General features: G+C 44.3%; 1 protein-coding gene across 1 annotated transcript; it reads left to right on the plus strand.

Annotated features, from left to right (window-relative positions):
• Window positions 1-2,384: 2,384 nt before the first annotated feature.
• LOC144729687 (ras-related protein Rab-4B) lies at window positions 2,385-20,739 on the plus strand. Its single transcript, XM_078610118.1, has 8 exons — window positions 2,385-2,513; window positions 13,292-13,372; window positions 14,441-14,555; window positions 15,746-15,808; window positions 15,925-16,079; window positions 17,476-17,571; window positions 18,436-18,551; window positions 19,520-20,739. Exons 1-7 carry the CDS (start codon window positions 2,498-2,500, stop codon window positions 18,549-18,551), a joined length of 642 nt encoding a protein of 213 aa, XP_078466244.1. The 5' UTR covers window positions 2,385-2,497; the 3' UTR covers window positions 19,520-20,739.
• Window positions 20,740-20,979: the final 240 nt, after the last annotated feature.

The following is a 20,979-nucleotide window of genomic DNA, read 5'->3' on the forward strand; positions in this document are numbered from 1 at the left end:
AGCCTCAAGGTGCACATGGCCTGGCACAAGCGTCGTGGTGACGTCACCGCCACTTAGTGGCGAATGGAGGTTGTTGTGTTTAGTCACGTCTATGTAAGAAGAAAACAAGTGACCCAAGAAAAGTCCCCATCGCGGCAGAATAATAATAATAGTGCCGCCTGTAAAACAACGAGTTTCAGACAGCATGCGCTCTCCCCCCATCATCTGGCGCTTCTTCAACGCAGGAAAAGCAAAACCACATGAACTCTCTCCCTCTCTCTCCTGAAGCCCTCTCGTGGGCTGTTTATAGATTAGAGCAGTGTCAATACTGGTAGGAACCTCCTGGTTACACCAGCCCACAGGGGATTATTGTGTCCGTCCGTCGTGAATCCAAAAATGGGAGAGGTGGGGTTGGGTGGGGAGGGGAGGAGAGGGTGGGGTGGGGCTGGGTGGGGAGTGGGAGGGGTGGGGCTGGGTGGGGAGGGGCTGGTCAACCCGTGGTGCCCTTATAAAACTCAACGTTTAACCTACTCACGCCGGCTTGTGCCCGCCCTCACAGTCGGCATATTTGCGGAATACACCACGCCGCCGTTGACCCTGGCCATTGACCGAGCAACCCAACGTTCCTACCAGCTCCCTCCGCAGGAATGTGTTTCACTAATTTTCAGAGGGGGGGAGGGGAGGGGGGCTACGTTCGTAGATCAGACTTCAGTGTGAGGGCCGCCACACATTTGACACCAGTTGGGGGTCTGACCGCTTCGGCAGTTGATGTCCTCACGTGTTGTTGTGTATTGTCAGGGGGCCGCACTAAAGACCACCAGGGGGCTGCCAGCGTTCCGTGGGGCCTTGCCAATGAGGAACACTAGATTAGTGTGCCTTGTTTGAAACGTATGTCTATACTAGTATATTCTTGGTTCTTTGGGTAAAGTCACGTAGTTAGAAAATACAAAATAAAAAGAATACAATAAAATTAAAAATAAAATAAAAGCAAAAAACCCACGACGTTTCGATCGCAACACAAGCGGTCTTTTAAGTCAAACTTTAGTATGTCTATAGGACTGTGATGAACACGGCGTGTTAGTGACCCAGTGCCTTGGCGAGAGCGGTGCGGGTTTGTGGGATCCCGACTCCTACAACACACGCAGGCGCGTTCGCAAACACCAATATGTCCTAATATAATGAGCCAAGGATGGATGTGTGTCCCGCGAGTGACGTCAATCCACGTCGACCAGCCCCCCTCATCAATAATCATGAGCAGGTGACGTCACTCCACATCGAACAGCCCCCCTTATTAATAATTATGAGTAGGTGACGTCCTCCACATGGACCCCCCCTCATTAATAATCATGAGCAGGTGACGTCACTCCACATGGGGGGGGGCGAGGCGCCTCCCCCCCCTCTCGGCGTCAACTCACAACCCTCACTACAAAGGCAGAACCCTCATATCACGTGATCTCCGTAGCGCTGTTGAGACATCAAAGTAAAAAGGACGTCATGAGGAACAAGGGCTTATAACCTTACAATTAAGTAGGTCTGTGTCACCGCGCCCTTACAAATTGCACACGAATTGATGCAATGCATATATATCACGTCGCGGTCTGATTTTCGCTTGCAAGTTTTACATTTACTGCAATACACCCGTCCTTGGACGGGCAAAAGGCTCGTCTATGATAAAGGGTTTTGGGGGGGGGGGGGTGGGTTTAGATCGCGTAAATATAACGACACATTTACGTGAACGCGATATAACCCCCCGCCCCCCCCCCCCAAAAAAATAACCTAACTCTTGATTATGAATAACCCAATTGATGGACACGAAGCAAGCAGCAGCAGCAACAGCTCTGATCAATGCACCGCTGAAAGAAGTCCTCCTCAGGTCATCGCACCTGCAAGCGAATCGATCTCATCGCTCCGTCTCTCGGGCTCGACGCCTCCTCTGGCTGCCACTCGAGTAGTGGGCGACGCGGTGGAGGGAGGGCTCCATGCATCAACCTCAGCCTTCTGGTTACGACGTGGGAGTTCCTCACCACCTACAGCTACTGGCGTGAGCAGGTGGGAATTTCAGGGCTGCACCTTTATCTCCTACGTCACTAACCCCCCTCCCACCCAATCTCGAGGGTATTTGGTCTACTCTTCCATGCCGGCCAGACGTCTTGGATGAGGTGGTAGTTACCACCCACAGCTACTGGTGTGAACAGGTGGGAATTTCAGGGCTGCACCTTTATCTCCTACGTCACTACCTTCCCCCCCCCCAAACCCAAATCTAGAGGGTATTTGGTCTACTCTTCCATACCGGTCAGACGTCTTGGCAGTTACCACCCGCAGATACTGGCGTGACCAGGTGGCGATTTCAGGGCTGCACCTTTATCTCCTACGTCACTAACCCCCCCCCCCGCCCCCCCCCAACGGTTACCACCGATCACGTGACCCGAGCGTCCGCCATCAGCGCCGAGTGAGGAGCAGTAGCGGTAGCAAGAGGCGTCAGGCAAGAGACAAGCGGGGCAGCACCGTGTCAGCAGCGATGTCTGAGTCGTACGGTCAGTTTACCCTCCCCTTGGGATGTTGTGGCTGGTGGTGGTGGTCGTGGTGTTGTTTGGTCGCTCGGTTGGGGAAGACGCGTTCTGATTTCACCGCTTCCGCTGCGGCTGGACTCGTCGCCTGGGGGAAGCCTGCGGCCGTAGGCCCGAGGTGTCGTCTGACTACGAATTATAAAATTATCAAAGAAGTGTAAACAAGCCACAGGGGATTTGGTGTTAGCGGTGGTGGTAGTTGGTGGTAGTAGTTGGTGGTGGTGTTGTTGGTAAGGGGGAGCGGTGGTGTAGCGGTTAACGCGCTGCGCTACGAACCCGGCGACCCGAGTTCGATCCCGGTTCACCGTCAACATCAGCGACGATCATCTGAAGCGGTCTTGGGCCTCCCCTAGGTCTACTCAGCCACTGGCTTGGTGCTGGCCACCCACCCCCTCGTGTGCCGTTGCCGGCCTTAATAGGTGCTCGCTAACAGTCTGTTGCAGGCTACTGTATATTGGTGTTGCTCGTCGTGTGTTAATAGTGGTGGTGTTGATCAAGGTTGCTATGAGTTAATGGTAGAGTACTACACTTTTCTATAATGCAGTGTTCCAGCAAGTGTATGATTTGAATTTTAATACAAATCAGTTTACGTTGTAATTCATGTTTTTTTTTATTCTTAAAGGGGTTTCCCTATTACTCAATAGCTAGTAATAGGTAACTATTCATATTCCAATTTAAAACAGTTAATCAGGAAAACATGTTTAAAGGAATTATTATCAGGCTCCAAGGTGTATAATGCAGTTTCCAACTATTCTATTGCTCTGGCCTATCTTTGTTTTCTGAAGAAGAGCTATTGCCTGAAACGTCGGCTATTAGGTTTCTTTTAAGGTCACAGTATTGTAGACGAACGTGTTGAATTATTTCTGTATTTGTGCACCACTGCCAACGCAGTATCAGAACATAATGTGTTCCTGTGATAATATTACACGTATTATTTAATTAGTGTTAATGTGTTGATGTTTTTGCCGGTGGTTTTGGTGTTTCTGTGTGTCGATGTAAGTGCTTTTTATCGTTCGTCACGAATTAGCGACGTTAGTGTGTTTACAGTTGATAGTATGTTAATGTTTGGTGTCTTCGTGCAATGGTGTTGTGTTAGTAGTTATGGTCTTGTGTTTTTATTACTGATGTTAGTGGTTTTAGGAGCGTCTGAGTAGTTGTAGTCTTAGCGATGTTAGTATTTTTATAGTTTAGACTGCAACCGTGTTGTCTCTTTTGCTCGATCACCTGCTGCAGTAACAGCAACAACAACAACATGTCTCATCACCACTCATTCGTAATCGTCACACATCCAATTTAACTCCTCTTCATCATCAAGATTAGATCAGCCACATAACAATCAAGTTTTACTCATCAGTCCTTATAATCACTAGCATCGGTACCATAATATTGTGCTAACCTAGCCGTCATCAATGATGACACTGCACCATCTTCATCACTATCAACGCTGCCTTAGCTCTGTAATTAGCATAATATCATCAGTGTAATCGCGGACCCATGACCATCGCCGTAATCACTTCTAACTTAGTTCCATCGTGATCATCACATATGTGTTGATCAAAGGAGCACCGCCCGGTTAGGCGGCACCGCTAGGCCAACATTGGTTATATGCGTAGACTGCTTCTGCCATAATAACGTGGAATTTCGACCACTTTCCGTTGGACTGCCAGTAAATATGGGCGACGCCAAATGAAAACATGTGGTTTCCTTGTATGCATTGTTAATGCACTGTTAACAGTACAGTATTATTATGAGACGATTGTAATATGTTTGGACAGTATTTTTAATTATCGCTCACTGTGCTGAGTGAATTGTATGTTTTATGATTATGTTTTTCTCCTTATAAAATCTTAATCGACCTGGACATCCGGATCATGGGGGTTTTCTGTTTGGTCCAAACCACACCCCTACTGTGTTTATGAAAAACAGAGCTTTTGTCAATTGTTTCGGTTGTCACACTTCAGTGGTGACCTGTGGGGTACATTGTTTTTGCCCCCTGTAAGCTTAACGATTTTAATCTGAGCCTTCTTGACAATTTGTCTTGATCAGAAAGCTCGCCAACATCCTGGCACTCCCGCCTTTGTTCACATCTGATCTGTACCTTCTAAATCCTGTGATTGACGGATTGTGATTGAAAAGCTACGTGATTCTTGTAGTTTTGTTTTATTAGCGCCTTGGTTTGGACATCTCTGGGGCTCTGTGTATTTTACCCAGATTCTTAAGCAAATACTAAAACTTCATCCAATATTATTAAATAGACTGATTTCAGAACAAAAATAACTTCGTTTACCCAGAAGAACTCAACTGAGACTTAAGACTTTTTAAGGAGGTGGGTGGGGGTGGTCATGCTTTGCTGATGCATCATCATTGTGTATGTTAGGCATGATCAAGCTGGCCTTGCTCTTAACCCCATGTTTTCAGGTTAATGCTATGCATACCGCAACTTCCCTTCTGCCGGGAAAAGCAAGTTAGGATGTCTGTCCACTTGGGTCCATGTGACACTCCGACTGATGCTCCTGCTGTTGTGGAGTGACTCATGCAGCCAGCTATGGTTGCAGAGTTTGGTAGTACATGTTGTTTGTCGTTTATTGTGAAAATTCGGTCACAGTTCCTATGACCTGCACTGTTTCATTGCTTTTATGGCTTTATTTTGGTGATTTTCGAAAAGTTTTTCAGTTTGGCCATGTTTGTTTGTTGTAGTACAGAGTTAGACTGATGGCCTTAATCTAAGTTGTCTTGTGGTTGTTGTTGTTTGACTTGCATCCCACTGGGAATTTTGCACACAGTGTTGGTGTACGGTGCTTTTTCTGCAATATTTTGCTGTCTTTTCTTAAATTTTCTGTTTGCACATAGTCACTTTAAGATGTTTTCTTGTTCATGTTTTTGTTTGTTGCGGTTGCACCCAATTCAAGAGCCGAATGGCTCACAGGGTTATACCTAATAAATGAACTTGAACTTGACCATGTTCAAATGAAGTCCCAGCCCTGGAACAATGCTTTGCATCAACATTATGATGAAAGAAGTGCGTGGTGTGACAACTTGCATCAGACGGAGTAACATTGTCTACAGAGCTGTTGGCCCCTGCATGCTGATATCAGGGCCACATTTAGAGTTGTTAGGTTACTAAATTTGTGCTTTGCAACAAATGCATTACAGATCTTGGCTCCATCGGTGGACTTTGGATACTCGTTAAGGCCAATATGCTCAAATGAATCTCTCAAAACTTTGAGATTCTGAAGATGTTCATAGTGATGAGGCATTTTAGCATTCACTCCTCCCCACCCCATACGATTCTATGAATTGTCATGATTTTAGTCAAGATTGGATATTGTTTTAATATTATGTACAGTACACACAGTACTTGTTACGATATTATAAAGGTAAGATTGGCATACACTATAGATACTCACTTATTGACTTGAGGATTTCTGTTTTGCTTAATATTTTGACTCTGGTGTTTGTTACATGTAATATACGTCTCCCTTAAAATATACTAACTTAGGTCTCAATGTGCCCTCGCCTGCTTTTAAATAACTATACGATTGATTTTTGATTGATTTCACACAGGGCTTAAAGCATATATCATGAACATAATAAGAAACACTCATTCATTACGTGCCGGGTAATGACAATGTGTAACTGTAGAGCAAGAGTGGGGACACTTTGAAGTAATACCTTTGGTGGGTCCCTCATTAACATTCCTCAGCATCATTCGATATTAACAACAATAGTGTGCATGTTGACAGAGTAGAAATATGCCTCAGACGGTGTGCGCTGAAGTTATAAACGCAGTGTTGCCACGTCGAAAATATTCCCTCCAGTACCAAATTAGTGCGGATAAGATGCTTGCAGTCATGGATAAATAACGTTTGTGGGATGTTTTTACTTAGTGGGCGTTATGTGACTGTGGGCCGCATGACATGCATTTAGGGGCCGGATACGGCCTCATGGTCATACGTTCCTCACCATTGCTGTTTGCGAGAAAACGGTTGGTGTGGGTGTCATGAAAACTGACATCCTTTCAATTATAATTATAGATGCACGGAACATATTTACAAAAACTCAGTGCCACCATGATTTGTTGGTGCTAGGGGTTAGGTCCTCCACTGAAAGCATTCCACCTGGTGATTATAGGATTACCAGCAGGCATTGTGTATCATCTAAGCCAAATCACATGGGGCTTTAACAAACAAATTCGGCTTGTAATTTCTCCAGCCAATTTCCAAGCATACAACTGATTGTGATAATATAAATCGCAGAAATAATGTCTCCTTCCCGTATTCATCTCTCTACATCCAAAACGATACTATTTTGGCACGTCCTATTGGCTACACGGCTGTTTGGTGGTGCATCTTTGCAATAAAATTGGTTCGATACAAGCAAAAGTCTGAAAGGGTTTTGACAATCATTCTCTCATCAGCAGTCGTGCCTGCCTAAAACAATGTTGATGGACTGCCCTATGTTTAAAGGCAAGTACACTTTATGTTTGTAGTGAAGTCCTATTTTGACACAAAGCTCTACAATACATAACACTAATTGTTCAACGTCATAGTGGGGACTATATAAGAAATATTCTGTTTCTTACATACTGATCGTAATGATTAATTTACAGCGCCAGTATGCTTAATGGTATTGTCTTCCAATGACATTGACAGAATTCCTATCGATATGCCTTGCATTTTATGGAATATCTTTGGTAGTCACAAGCTGTTTTTTCCCCAGCTGAATTCTTCCCGAAGACAAAATGAACGGTAGAATTTGCAGGAGTAACATTTCCATATCAATGCGTATCCTCAAAGTATCTTCCCCACGTTTTAATTATTCATCGTACTTCGAGATCAGCTTTTCCCTTCACAATGAGTTTTATTCAGCCGCCCTAGTCCTACTTAAAAGCTTTGAGATATGAGCATCAAAAGGGGAGAAGGTGGATCAGGCAATACAGAGGTGACATGGTTGGGGGGGTGGGGTGCAGGAAAATGAGGGATGAGATGGGGAGGAATGTGGGGTGATGGCTGCTTGTGGTTTTGGATACTTTTTACTAATGATCAGATTTTTGGAATGTAACAAAATCAAACCCCCACTGAGAGAATTGATTGTAATGATTTGTTGAAAAAATAAATGATTGTCCTGTTTATACTGCCTCGTTGTGTGCTCTGCCTCCTATTGTCTCTCGTTTGTGTTGGCTTTTTCTTACGTACTTTGTCTCATTTGCGTTGTCTCTATCGTGTAATATTTCTCCTTTGTTCGATCATCCTAAAGACATATGAGCATATAGTTTGCGTAAGTAGTCCATAATGGAATTACACGATCCAATATGTATTTCCTAATTCTAAGTATAATTCCAAGTGCTTCATCACTATAAGTCTACTGGATATAGGAGCATAATTTGAACGGGAATGTTACATTTGTAAAACTACTGCGTGGATTTTCGCGGTTGTGCATTGTAGTTCTCCGGTGTGTCATCTAATTCTGCTGCGTCATATTTGGCATATTGTAGGACATATATTTTTCCGCAGTTGCTGAGCTATGGCCCAAAGTCTCAGCACTGTACTCTCAAAGTTTTAATAGATAACTTAAACTTCTTATTTTGCACCATACGTAGCCAACAAGAATAGTTAACTTGTGCATGGAACTTCTTCGGGAACTAAATAGTTCGGTTCTGATGTTTCGCTCCTTGTGCCTGTTGCTTAATTTTCTATGTAGCCTTATATGACCGATGAAATTATTCATAATTTGTTTATTTTTGGTTCGATCGTGTAGGTATACCATTTGTTTAACTATAACCCTCCACCACCCGACAAAGCCAATCAAATCAAGCTGTGAAACGAGACCAATTATGTGCCTGTAGCTTTATCAGGAATTGAATAGTTCACCTTCTGAAAAAAAGTTAATTGGGGTTCAACGTTAACATTGAGTGTTTAAAAAAAAATATTGCTTTCTGATGTGTTTTCGGGCTGTTATATGTGTTTGTCCGACGTTTTGTTCCTTAGAGCTTGTTCAGGAAGCGGAGAAAAATGTAGGCGACATTGTGCTGAACAACACGGTTCAACCAGAAAACACAAGTCTGGGAGCTTTTCGGCTTCAATACTGTACTCCTGTTGTCTTGATCGCCCGTGAAGTGGCCCGAAAATGTGTTGCGTTGGTATTCACCAAAGTATTCACTATCATGGTCAGATGTCAACCATATTTCCTTTGCCAGGCTTGGACACTAAACCCAATTTTTTCAATAAATTATAAATATTTCACCTTGTACGCTATGGCTCTTATGTTCCAAACACTCTTTTTTATCTGGTGCTGTCTAACGCATTGGTGCTCTTGCACAGGAGATTCACCTTTGAGAGCAAAATTACTTATTCGTGTTATTTTGTAACGAAATGGTGGATCATTCACCGCATTATGCAAGCTGAATAGGAGCTGGTTTGGAATTTTGTAACCGTGCATCTTCCACATACGGAAGTGGCGAAAGATTTGCAACCGCATGTCAGATATTATTCCCACACCGTCGACTGCGGCTGTGTCATTTTTTTTGTCCTCTTCTGAAACAAAACTTTGGGGTCGCATAGAACGTCTCTTTTTTTATTCGATCACCTGCTATTAGAACGGTTGGCTACGTATGGTGCGAAAGAAGTTCAACATACACACATGATAAAACCATGTTTTGGGGGGGGTGTGAATAGTTGCCTGTGTCAGTAATGCTATTGGGTAGAACAGAATTTTTTTTTCTCCTATAGGTCATTTGGGTCGATTCACAGAATGAAGGGTTGCTCATTTATAATCGGAGCATTGGTTCTTTGTTCGTGCTTGAAGTTGATCAGTCTGCTTAGCTGTTGAGTGCCCGATAATGTAGAAGTGAAAACAGAAGGATCACTAAGGCAGTGGGGGAAATTATTCCATTGTGTGGCGACTACAGGGAAAGGAATCGGAAAATGTATTGTTCAGTGGGGTTGTGATCACGCCTCTCAAACTCTGTTGATTTGTTCCAACATTACAAACGCAACATTTTTCGTGAAGTTTTATACCGAGGAAAAAAACCTCACAGTTTTCCAGGACTATTTAAGGAGCGCGTTGTTTTGGGTGAGTTTTTAGGGTGCGGGAGGAAACTAGAACTGCCATGCAGATAGCGTGTCGTAAACCTACTTGCGAGACTGTCTCCTAGAGGCACAATGCTGTAGGCCAGCTTGGGGGGGGTGTGGGCGACTCGTGCACATCACGCCACTTGCTGGAATGTGCGAAAACACACAATGAGAATCCTTCACTGGTTTTGAAGGTTAATTCTGTGTTGTGTGACTGCTTGTTGAGGACTATAGTGGGGGAAAAAAACCCCATGTTTGCAGAGATTCCTGTTAATATAAGAGGGTCCTTGATTCACCATGGCTTACTGTCAACAGGTCCCTGAATACGGTGCTTGGCCAATTCCACTAATGAGTGTTTGGCAAGTGGAAAGTAACTGCAGCAACCAGTGAAAACCCTTTGCACACAAAGGGATAGCACTCCGCACAGATATGTTCAATAGTCCATTGCTATACTGCTAATGTCCTGCCTGGCCACCTCGCAACCCAAGCCCACACACCACCTGGTATTCCCAGGCAGTCTCACATCCAAGTTCTACACAGGCTTAGTCCTGCATAGCTTCTGGGATCTGATGGTCAGGTGCGTTCAACGTGATTTGGCCATAAGCAATAAGAAGGCACGGGATTGGTGCAAAGTCAAAAGTGCGATTTGGGCCTCTCACTAAACATTAATATGGCACGGTGCAATCCATTGTCCTTCAACCATGTGTGAGACCCGCCTTGAGATATCTTACGCAGTATTTTACGAGTGTCATTCTGCATTGCATTGGAGGAAGAATTCATCACGTACCATCCTGACTGCAATTATATTTGTCTTTGATTGTTTTTGCTTGGAGTGAGCCGATTGTGATTTCGAGAAAAGTGTGTTTTGAAGGTTGCCGTCACCTGTCCTTTACGTTTTCATAACATCTCAACGTGTCCTTCATGGCTCTAAGAATAGTTGTATCTAAACTTTGTTTCCTCTTTGTGGCCGAGTGAACACAAACTGATTCCATAGTTGTGAGTTTCAGTTGTACCTCTACTGTTAAGAGGGGAACACACAAATATCCCTTCTAGCCTGCGGGGGCAAGTGTTGTCAGTAGTAAGCCTCGATTAAGGCGAGCACGGCATACCGCGCCCAGCACTATGCCTGGCCGCCTTCGTCTCCCCAGTGATAATGTTTACACGCTACACCGGGTACTTGTTTAAGACGGAGTTCACCTAAAATGATGCCGAGGACAGGTTCAGATTCCATTTGCCACTGATGTGCATAGCTAGGGTGTCGAACCAAGGTCGCCGTTACACAGAACAGCAACATCAGCTATTGACCACTACATGGTGGTAACATAACAATTGCACTTGTACCAGGCTAGGTGTGCTTTGATTCCACATGGAGACATAAATGTTTAGTTGGCTGGTCACTGAACAGAGTTTGGGTTTTAGAGGTTAGCAGTCTAGGGTGACTGGAATTTGCATCACATGTTTTTTAAACACGCATGAACAGACACGCAGTATTCAGAAACATGGCAAAATAAAATTTGAGCCTTCACATCACAATGAGCTGACAGAAAAAGCCAACTTTTGAGGAGCTTGTGCATTGCGCGAGTGGGATTAAAGAAGCCCTTTGATCTCACAGACTCCAGAGATTTAAAACAAATCTCTCCTTTAAATAGTTTTCGTTGTCTGCCAGTACCATAGTGACTGTAGCCCATCCGTTATCTGAATCCAAGTAGGTAGGTACGAATATGGTAAGGGTCCTTCTGGAATTGTGAGCCTAGTTCAAATGTAAATGTATTAAAATAACACAAATGTGCATGGTTGTGAGCGTAGTTTAATTATGCCTGTAATTATTGGAGTGACTCATCGCATGTGAGAAAATTGGCAGAATGGTGTTTCTCGTCATCCATTAACAAGTAATATTTTTGTCTTACAAGGGAAGTCTCCAGAGCTTTCACTTCCTACCATTTTATTACAGGAGGGATAGCCCAGTAAAAAAATACAAGCAGACAATGCATGAAATGTAAATTGTTTACTAAATCATACTACTTGTTTACCTATGTAGAATGGGGGTGAAGAGGTTTTAATGTGTCTTCTGTTTTATTGCTTCTTAAATTAATGATTGCAGACACTGAATCATTGACCATCAGTAGATGGACAGATAATAATTAAACCGGTTCACATGCATAAAAGATGTGAATGACCACTTTTTAAATGAGACTGAGCAAAGGTAAACAGTAGACATTAGACTGTACAATGAAGACAAAAAAATAGTAGATTTCCTAAAGTCGCATTGCTACAATGGCAACTTCTTAGCAAAAAAAAAATCGAATTTCATATAACAATTGGTTATAACCCAGGTGTTCAGATGTTAAAACACCAAACAGAAACCTTTTGCAAGGAATCATGTCTGCATTAACCACACATACTTGTGGTGAATATGCTAAATAAAACGTGCTCTGGTATTTTTTAAATAAAACATGCTCTGGTATTTTTTAAATAAAACATGCTCTGGTATTTTTTGTTTAGCATAATCACAAGTATGTGTGGTTAAGGCAAACATGATTTCTTGCTAAAGGTTTCTGTTTGGTGTTTTAACATCTTAACACCTCCTGTTTTATTGCCAGAAAGGGTAAAACCGATTCTTGTATTTTGATACTGGCAAGGAAGGTCCCAAGTATGTTTCAGCTACAAGTGCTCAAGGGTTTACAGCTATAAGCCCATGGTGAAAATTCCACATTCTTGCGACAGGTTTGGGAGCAGGTTAACCCATTACACAACCACTGGTTGTCCTAACAAAGGACAGCTCATTTTATTCATGCCAGAGGCATGAGGGGGGCTGAGTTAAACCCCCCAACTTGGATTTTAACTTACAACATGTTTTTGAGCCTTGCCCTCTCAAAAATTGTGCTGCCTGGCCACATACTTTTAGTATATAATGGGTTGATAGATTTATAGCCACGTGAGAGCCCAAGGGTTTTAATAATTGTGTGTTCTTGATTTGAAGCTTTCGTGACTGCACAAATCCATACGCTTTGGTTCTTTCTGTACAGTCACGTAGATATAAAATGAATAGATCACTAAATTAATAGATCACTAAATACATTTTCTATCTACATGACTTTACCGAAAGAACCAAAGTGTATAATTGTTTATTACCCACTATGACATATGGATCAGACTCGTGAACATTGACAATAAAAATATGACAAGTGGAGAGGCGCACACTTGGAATACACCGAGAAGCAAAGAGGAATCGGGGATCATGCGCAAGCGAGAGGCATTGACTTAACTAAGTGGGATTGGACGTAAAACGTCGCTAGAAAGGGAAATGGTCAGCTCGTTGGAGTGCCAGTCTAAAGGCAGCAACACGCCAGCAAGCACGTCCCTTGCAGAGATGGAGCAATGAGATCAGTTTGTGTACAGGAGCCAGATGTATTGTTGCATTGCGAGACCATGCAAAATGGCGACAGCTTTGGGGAGGCCTTCATCCTGCAATGAATCGATCATTGTTGTTGCTGCTGATATTGATATAATAGCCCTTTGAAATTACAAGGGGATGCCCAGACTCAAATCCAAAATCTCACGAGTTCTTTGTTCGGTTCCTGCACTTCATTGCTGGTGAACAAGGAAATGTCTGCATTGGCATTGCCAAGGCCTCATTTTGCATAATGTCTATTTTGTGTGTGTGTGTTTCCACAGACTTCCTCTTCAAGTTTCTGGTCATTGGCAGTGCTGGCACGGGAAAGTCCTGCCTCCTGCACCAGTTCATAGAGAACAAGTGTGAGTGACCACACAGCACGTGTCCTTTCTATCACAATTACTAGATCATGTAATGGAGCTTGGCTGGCTTGGGTGGATGAGTGGCCAAGGCAAGTACAGTCAACTGAGTTATCCAGGGTATCTAAACTAAAACTAAGCTAAACTATATTTTACCAGGTAAGGTTCACTAACCTATCTAGTTATTTTTCAGAAGCGGCCTGGCCACAAATGATAGCTCAAGAAAGTGGCTTATCATGTGGAAATCTATTGCAGCCAAATGGTCTTAAACGCATTATTCTAGAGGACCGGGAGAATTTTCCGTGTGGCCACGGGGAGAACATGCTAACTTCAAATATACAGGGGTTAGGATCGAACGCACGACCTCCTGCATACCAGGCGAGGTAGTTAACATCTCTTCCCACCGTAGCAAGATGTTATGTATGCTGAACTTATGTCGCACCGTACGTAGCCAACCATGTTAAGCGGAGGTTTGGGGGAAGGATAACAAACTAAACATAAAAAAGACGTTTTAAATGAAATTTCAATATATATTTTATGGGTAACTGGAGGGGGGAAAGGAATGGCCAGATGATAGAAAATACGGTTAATGCAAAACATGTAAACTAGGCGATACGAACATATTTACTGCCTACCTACATATAATTGGGGTAAAGACATAGAATGTGTCATCTGATTTTATTCTGAAAGCAATTAGTCATGAGTGAGGAGCAGCTAATAATAGATCCAGTGAACGTAAAATGTGTGAATGACTGTGAAATACTGTACTGTATTTTCCCCTTTTCACAAGCACAGTTAATCTGCAGCCTGGATAATCCGCCCACGAATAGAGAGTTGACTATTATACAACCGATTGGATTGCTGCGTGTAGATAACTGGGATGAGACGGCTTGGGGAATTAAGCGCCGTGACTTGTGTTTGGTATGTTTGTCGAGATCGATATTCGGCATGATGTCCGACGTTTCGCTGCATGTGCCGGGAGCTTTTTGTAGGAATAGAAAAACAACACGATTGTGGTTTACATGGCGTGCCTCACGCGTGCGACTGATGCTTGTGCGTGTGCGTGCGTAGTCAAGCAGGACTCGAATCACACCATCGGAGTGGAGTTCGGCTCGAAGGTTGTCAACACTGGCGGTAAAACTGTGAAGCTTCAGATCTGGGACACGGCGGGCCAAGAGCGCTTTCGGTGTGTGTTTTCCACATGCTTATACCACCACTGCAAAATAACCTAATTCGCTGTTCAGTAAAAACTTGCAATAATATGCAACCTGCAGCTCCGGAGCCGCATGCAGCTCATTAAGAAGGACCGTCTCCTATTTACATGCATTGCGGCGCTTGACAGATTGAGTTGTTTTACCGAATTAGAAAAAAATGTCTCTTGTTATTTTGGTTTGCCGACCCCTGATGTGCAGTATTTAAGTCATGTTTCCTTTCGGTGTGGAATTAGCCATTGGTGAGCAACGGGAGCGGTTGTAATGTGTGAACTGGCTGCACAACTGAACATTAAATAAGCTACAAGTATGTGCAGCAGTAACATTTGATAAATAAATGTGTAAACACCACACCACTTCATGATACATGAGTGTCAGCGACTGCTGTTACGCTGGCCTTTTTTCCTTTTATCTAGTGAGTGTAAATTTAAAACTTTTAAATGTATAGTCATGTTTTAAATGAATATGCACCCTGTACATCTATGATGGGTTTCTTTATACTTTAGCACTGATGTATTTACTAGGTAGGCGAGCAAAATGTCTGTCTAGTTAATGGGCTAAGAGGTTGCCAACAACCCCTGATATACTCGTAGTGAACTGACAATTAGCATCAAGCCAGCCAAGTCGACCGCAAATCAACCGCGAGGCTGGGTTTCTTACTAATTAATGACTTGTGTGGTTGGCTGGATTGACTTTTGTACCCTTTGCTGCCTGGCCCAATAAACGACTCTGGTCTATAGATGAATATAAAAATGCCCCTCTGGCCTGCCTTTGAAGAGGCACCGTGTGAACACCAGAAATGAAAGTGGCCAAAAACTGAAAATGCCATACATCGCACTGGAGAGGCTATGCAAGCCATTGGACTGGTGGAACTAACCAACCAAATTCTCTTTTAACTGCTAACCCTAAACAAACTAGCAAATAGACACGAGTACTAGCCCTCTTGTTAACCTTAGCCCTTATAACTAGACAACCAGCTACAAGTACTAGCCCTCCCACTGACCCTAATCAACTAATGCCATCTTTCAGCCTAACTAACCTGCCACAGCCAGCCTCTTGTACTAGCCCTGTCATGAATCTTAATCCTACCCCTACACCTCAGCCATCACCCCTTCGTGTTTGCTTTTTTATGTTGGTGTTCACACTAAAATTTTTGTCTTCACAGCTCTGTCACCAGAAGCTACTACCGGGGAGCAGCCGGTGCCCTCCTGGTGTATGATATCACCAGGTAAAGCTCATGCATGCCACAACCCTCTTTAACTTAAGGCCAAATGTCCTGCTCATTGCATTCTCCACCGTGCGCCTACATTAGTTCTAATCACCATTCCTTTTCTACCGCGGTAGCCGGGAGACATACAACGCCCTGACCAACTGGCTGGCGGACGCACGCACGCTGGCCAGCCCCAACATCGCCATCATCCTGTGCGGCAACAAAAAGGACCTGGAACCGGACCGAGAGGTCACCTTCCTTGAGGCGTCACGCTTCGCCCAGGAGAACGGTTTGCCTCTCCCTTCAACACGTCCACCTTCCCAGCAGCCACTCCCAGCCTTTGAACCTCCCTCCCTCTCTTACTGCAATTGCCCCCCCCCCCTTCCATTGATCTTCATAGGCGAATCAGCTTGAAATATGTTTATTATTGGTTGGGCTGTGTATACCATATGCACCCTTATTAGCTGTTGTCAAGGAGATGGGCTTCAAGTGGCAGGGAATGTGTGGTTCTGGTGTGCTAAATAAGCCTCTTGTCATGGGCCTGCATCATCACATACACAAACTGTGTATGTGATGTTAATTTTCCTCTTTGTAAATCCCAGTGGGGCTCACTGAAATGAAATGCCTTTTTCAGATATATCTGACAAAAGTTTTATATTTTTACAATATTACAACTTATATTTGGACCATGACTCCCACGTATATTGCATGCGTATTTTAATGCCCTTACAGGAAATGGCTTTGCTTTGGTGTTAAAGCTGCAGTCTTCCTTGTGCAGCTGATTGAGGACTCAAAATTTAACTCTTTGAGTGAAATGGATGAGTGTGTTGGCAACTGGTCTGTGTACTGCTTAGATGTATAATACTGAGAAATGGTCGGCTGTCACCATATGACTTCGGCATATTCCTATGGCGAGGCTTAAACATTTTGTTTTGATTGTCATGCATAGAGCAATTCTTTACAGGGTATATAAAAATGTGCATCACCTAATGCAGATAAGAGGCCTTTGAAGGGGGCTTTCAGAAGTAGTTCCATGACATTATTTCCCAGGCGCCAATTTATTTGACACTCGCTGCAAGCACTCCGGATGGAAATGTATGCAGCTCGTGACATCCCAGAATAGCACGATTAGAGAGAGAAAAAACATTTTAAAAATAGGGGACCTCCAATCTCCAATCGGCGCGGTGCCCTAAGCTGTGCTTTGATTTATTTACAACTAAGGTTTAAAGCGTGCGTGCGTGCATTGGCTCTTTTTGTCCTTCCGTCCATTCATCTGTAACGGTGGAAGGATTCATCATACACATCTCGTATAGAAGATGCAGTATGAACAAAACGATCGTGTATAGTTTTGTCGTTATTAAGGACTTCCTGTTTGTTGAGTTTCAACCTCGTAACCTAGGGTCGATGTCCAGCGATAGATGCTTTCATCAGTTGTAATCTTTAGCATCTCTTATAGAAAGCTCTGTCCCACCCTGTTGAAAAGTGGCCATATTGATGCAAGGGTTTGTGGAAACTGGGGAGGGACTCAAAGCAGAGGAAACAGGACACGTTTTGCCCCGACAGCTAATTAACTGTCGGCTTGCAATGTGCCAATTCAATATTTCCGAGGACAGTTCCATAGATGTAAATCCTTGCATATGCATGTGCTTTCTTAACCGTCGTGTTTTTTTTGTGTGCGCTCACAGAGCTGATGTTTCTGGAGACGAGTGCGTTGACGGGCGAGAACGTGGAGGAGGCATTCCTCAAGTGTGCGAGGACCATCCTCAACAAGATCGAGTCTGGTCAGTCGTGTCACATTTACCACTGGTGAAGTCACCTTACGGGGGGTAGCGCTCGTACAGTCTCGGCAAGAAGGGCCTGGGTTCAATTCCCTCCTCGGGTGCCTTTTTGCGTGGCGTTTGGATATTCCCCCCTTTGTTATGCATGAGTTTCCTCTGGGTTCTCTGGTGTCCTTCCATAGTTTAAAAAAGGGTACAATGTGTGCATATTTGTGGGTGTGTGTGTGTGTGTCTATGTATGGGGATCGGTGGTGTAGTGGTTAGCGAACCCGACTACCCGAGTTCGATTCCTGCTCAAGCTAACACCAGTGACGATTATCTGAATTAGTCCTGTGCCACCCCTAGGTGGACTCAGCCTCAAATTATTACTCGGTGTGGTGTGTAAACATTGCCACTAGGGAGACAGGGGTGGTCGGCCATAATGCTGAACCCCCTCCCTCACTCATTGTGTGGCATGCCAGCCTTCATAGGTGCTCGCTAACAGTACTTGCCCCAAAAGTATGTTAAGGCTATATGGGGGATCTTTGTCTTTATGCGTGTAACACTCATGTCAGGAGTGATGGTAGAGTTGTTTGCATACTGCGTTATGAACCTGGCAACCCGAGTTTGATTCCCAGCCAGTAGCAACTGATATCTTGTCCCGGTGTTGGGTCTCCCGTTGGTCAACTCAGCCTTGAGTACCTGGTGTAGTATTTAAAACATGAGCAGTGGAACAAAGGCATTGTGCTGGACACCAAGTCCCTTGTGCATTGGACTGACCATTATAGGGACTCCCTTACAGTCCTTTCCTCAGTGTTGTATATTGTTTAATGGGAGTTCGATGTCTTGTTTGTTCATGCTGTGTTCATGTATGTGCTGCCACAACAGGGGAGTTGGACCCTGAGCGTATGGGATCGGGAATCCAGTACGGAGATTCGACGCTTCGACAGTTGCGGCAGCCACGGGGAGTGCAAGCCCCAGCCAAGCCTGACTGCGCTTGCTAGGTGCGTATGTGGAAATTAGACAAGTTTGTGTGTATAATTTTGTTTTAGTTTAACCCATTTATACCTTGGTCTGCTCCGTGATCTCCTGCCAGCAAGTCTTTGGCATGAGAATAGGGTTTCCACTTTTTTTCTGGCAACAAAAAGGTGTTAAGATGTCAAAACACCAAACTGAAACACCCATTACAAGGAATCATGTCTCCATTAACCGCAATACTTGTGGTTAATGCAGACATGATTCCTTGTAAAAAGGTTCAGTTTGGTGTTTTAAAATCTTAACACCTGTTTTGTTGCCAGAAAAAAGGGGACACCCTATTATCATATTTTGGTACTGGCAAAGGAGGTCCCATGGAGTCTGACACTTCACATTGCATCACAGTGCACCAAATCTGGTGCAAGTGTTATCGTGACATCGCCATCTCTTAGTGGCGAATGGCGGTTGTTATTGTTCCGTGTACGAGCGACATTTGTTCGAATCCCAGCTAAACAAATCAGTGGCATATAGCATCTGAACTTGTCCTAGGCCTCCTCGACTCAGCCTTCAATAAGTACCTGGTGTGTATTTATGTATGGGGAGCAGTGGCACATCGTAGAATACACTGCAATTATGATCATGGTGTCCTGGGTTTGATTCCCAGTTGTGCCCTGGGTTTGAGTCCCCGCCGTACTGGTGGAGGGCTTTTGCTTATAAGAACAGACTGCAGCCCAACAGCATTTATTTAATGGGCCACCCCCTGCTGAAGAGAATCGGAGAGGTTGAAACTGATCCAAGGTTTGCTTGCTTAATCAAATGCTAGAAATGTTTGGGTCATTAAAAAAAGCCATTTGTTCACGCTCTTAAATATATATTCTTTTTTACTTATTTTAAATAATTAAAAGGTGCTATTTTAATCTGACATTGCTGTTAATATAACTTGATTAAAATAAGTAATAAATGCGACCCTAATTCGTATTTTGTTTTGTTCCCAAAGCTTTTGAATTCCGTGCTCGGCTGCGGAGACTTGCAGGAAACGGCGAGGACCAGGAGTCGCTCCATTCCAGCGACCCCCCCCCCCCTTCCTCTCCGTGCGGCGTATGCATCAACCCTCTGGCCAAACCTTGACTCCTGACCTTTTGACTTTGACGTTGGAACTCATTACCTCCAATCTCTGACCCTACGCCTCCCATTTTCCCACTCCTTTCATCTCACGGAAAAACCCTGCTCCCTCAGTAATCCCCCATGTGATCGCGAGGGCTCGTCCATCAAAACCTGATGGCACTGTCACTTTTGGTGCGGCTGAAAATGATCAGGCTGTCGATCCGATGATTGAGTTGGCTGCACCTTAGTTATTCATATTCTTACTTTTTATTGTTATTTTATGGCTGTGGTTGTGCCCCGGCCAAAACGAAAGGTTATTTGTTTTTTCGCCAAATCGAATCGGAGAGCGTGCCCACAATGCAATTGTTGGGAGTAGCGCCATGTTGGGAATATTAACGCACTGACGAGGAAGTGGCACTGCCCTTCACCTTTGCCGTCCACTTTTTTTGGCGGAAAGGAGCCGAGTTGGCAGAAACGGGTGTCCTGTCACCTCCACGCCTGTGGAAGTCTTCCGCCACCCGTGGGTTTGATGTCAACGCAGCGCAAGAAAGCCAGCGGTGACTGCTCAAAGGGGCAACACCGCACCCACCGCATGTGACTTTCTAAGTATCTGTGGCTAAGCGCCTGTTGTTGAAAGCATCGCCAAAAAACTAAATTTAGCTGGGTTCTGTTCAGAAGCCTGCAGGCCCGAATTGGCGAACACATTTTCTTTTGAGAGCTACTGCACAGATCGAAATGCAAAACCTCTCGATGGTTTTATTTCTATTGCATTTTGGATTTGCGATCCGCTCCGGGATGCATGCCGTTGCGTTGCGTGCGCTGTATAGCAGCAGAGGAAGGCATTGATAGACTTGGCCGATGAAGTCAGGGAGGTCGCGTGGCGAAGTGGTCGTCCCGAACCCTCTCCCATGGCTGATGGTAGCGACACGTCAGTAGCCACTTCCTCGGCCTGCCAATACCGCCACTCTCTTCCCCAGCCGCCTACACCTTCGCAACAGAAAAGTGCTGGGTGCTGATCGATCCATGCCACATCGACTGTGCCCCAGATTTAGAATCTTGCACCAAAAACTCGAAGTTGCCAATGATGAAATTATACATTATTTCGCCTTTTTTCTCAAATTCCGAATTGTTTTTGTTTTTTCACATCAAGTCCGTCTTAAAAAAAAGAATGTTTTTAGACCGAAGGAGTGGTGGCCATTGGTGCCGTGTGAGTTTGTGAAGGCGGTGGCACAAACGCGGGGTTTTCTCCATTCCCGTTTCTATTCGTGTGAGTGCAAGGGGTTGCGAAGTGTATTATTGCCATGTCCGCCGTCCTTAAATTAATCTGCTGCAGGGTGTGCAGACTTTGTGCAC

The sequence above is a fragment of the Lampetra planeri genome, chromosome 33, assembly GCF_965212315.1.
Source record: "Lampetra planeri chromosome 33, kcLamPlan1.2.h2, whole genome shotgun sequence".
Classification (NCBI taxonomy): Eukaryota; Metazoa; Chordata; class Hyperoartia; order Petromyzontiformes; family Petromyzontidae; genus Lampetra; species Lampetra planeri.

Excerpts from the sequence above, each read along its gene's own strand:
- LOC144729687 (XM_078610118.1), top strand. Across the intron at positions 15,809-15,924 it reads CTGGTGTATGATATCACCAG|CCGGGAGACATACAACGCCC; the intron begins GTAAAGCTCATG and ends CTACCGCGGTAG. Across the intron at positions 16,080-17,475 it reads ACGCTTCGCCCAGGAGAACG|AGCTGATGTTTCTGGAGACG; the intron begins GTTTGCCTCTCC and ends GTGCGCTCACAG.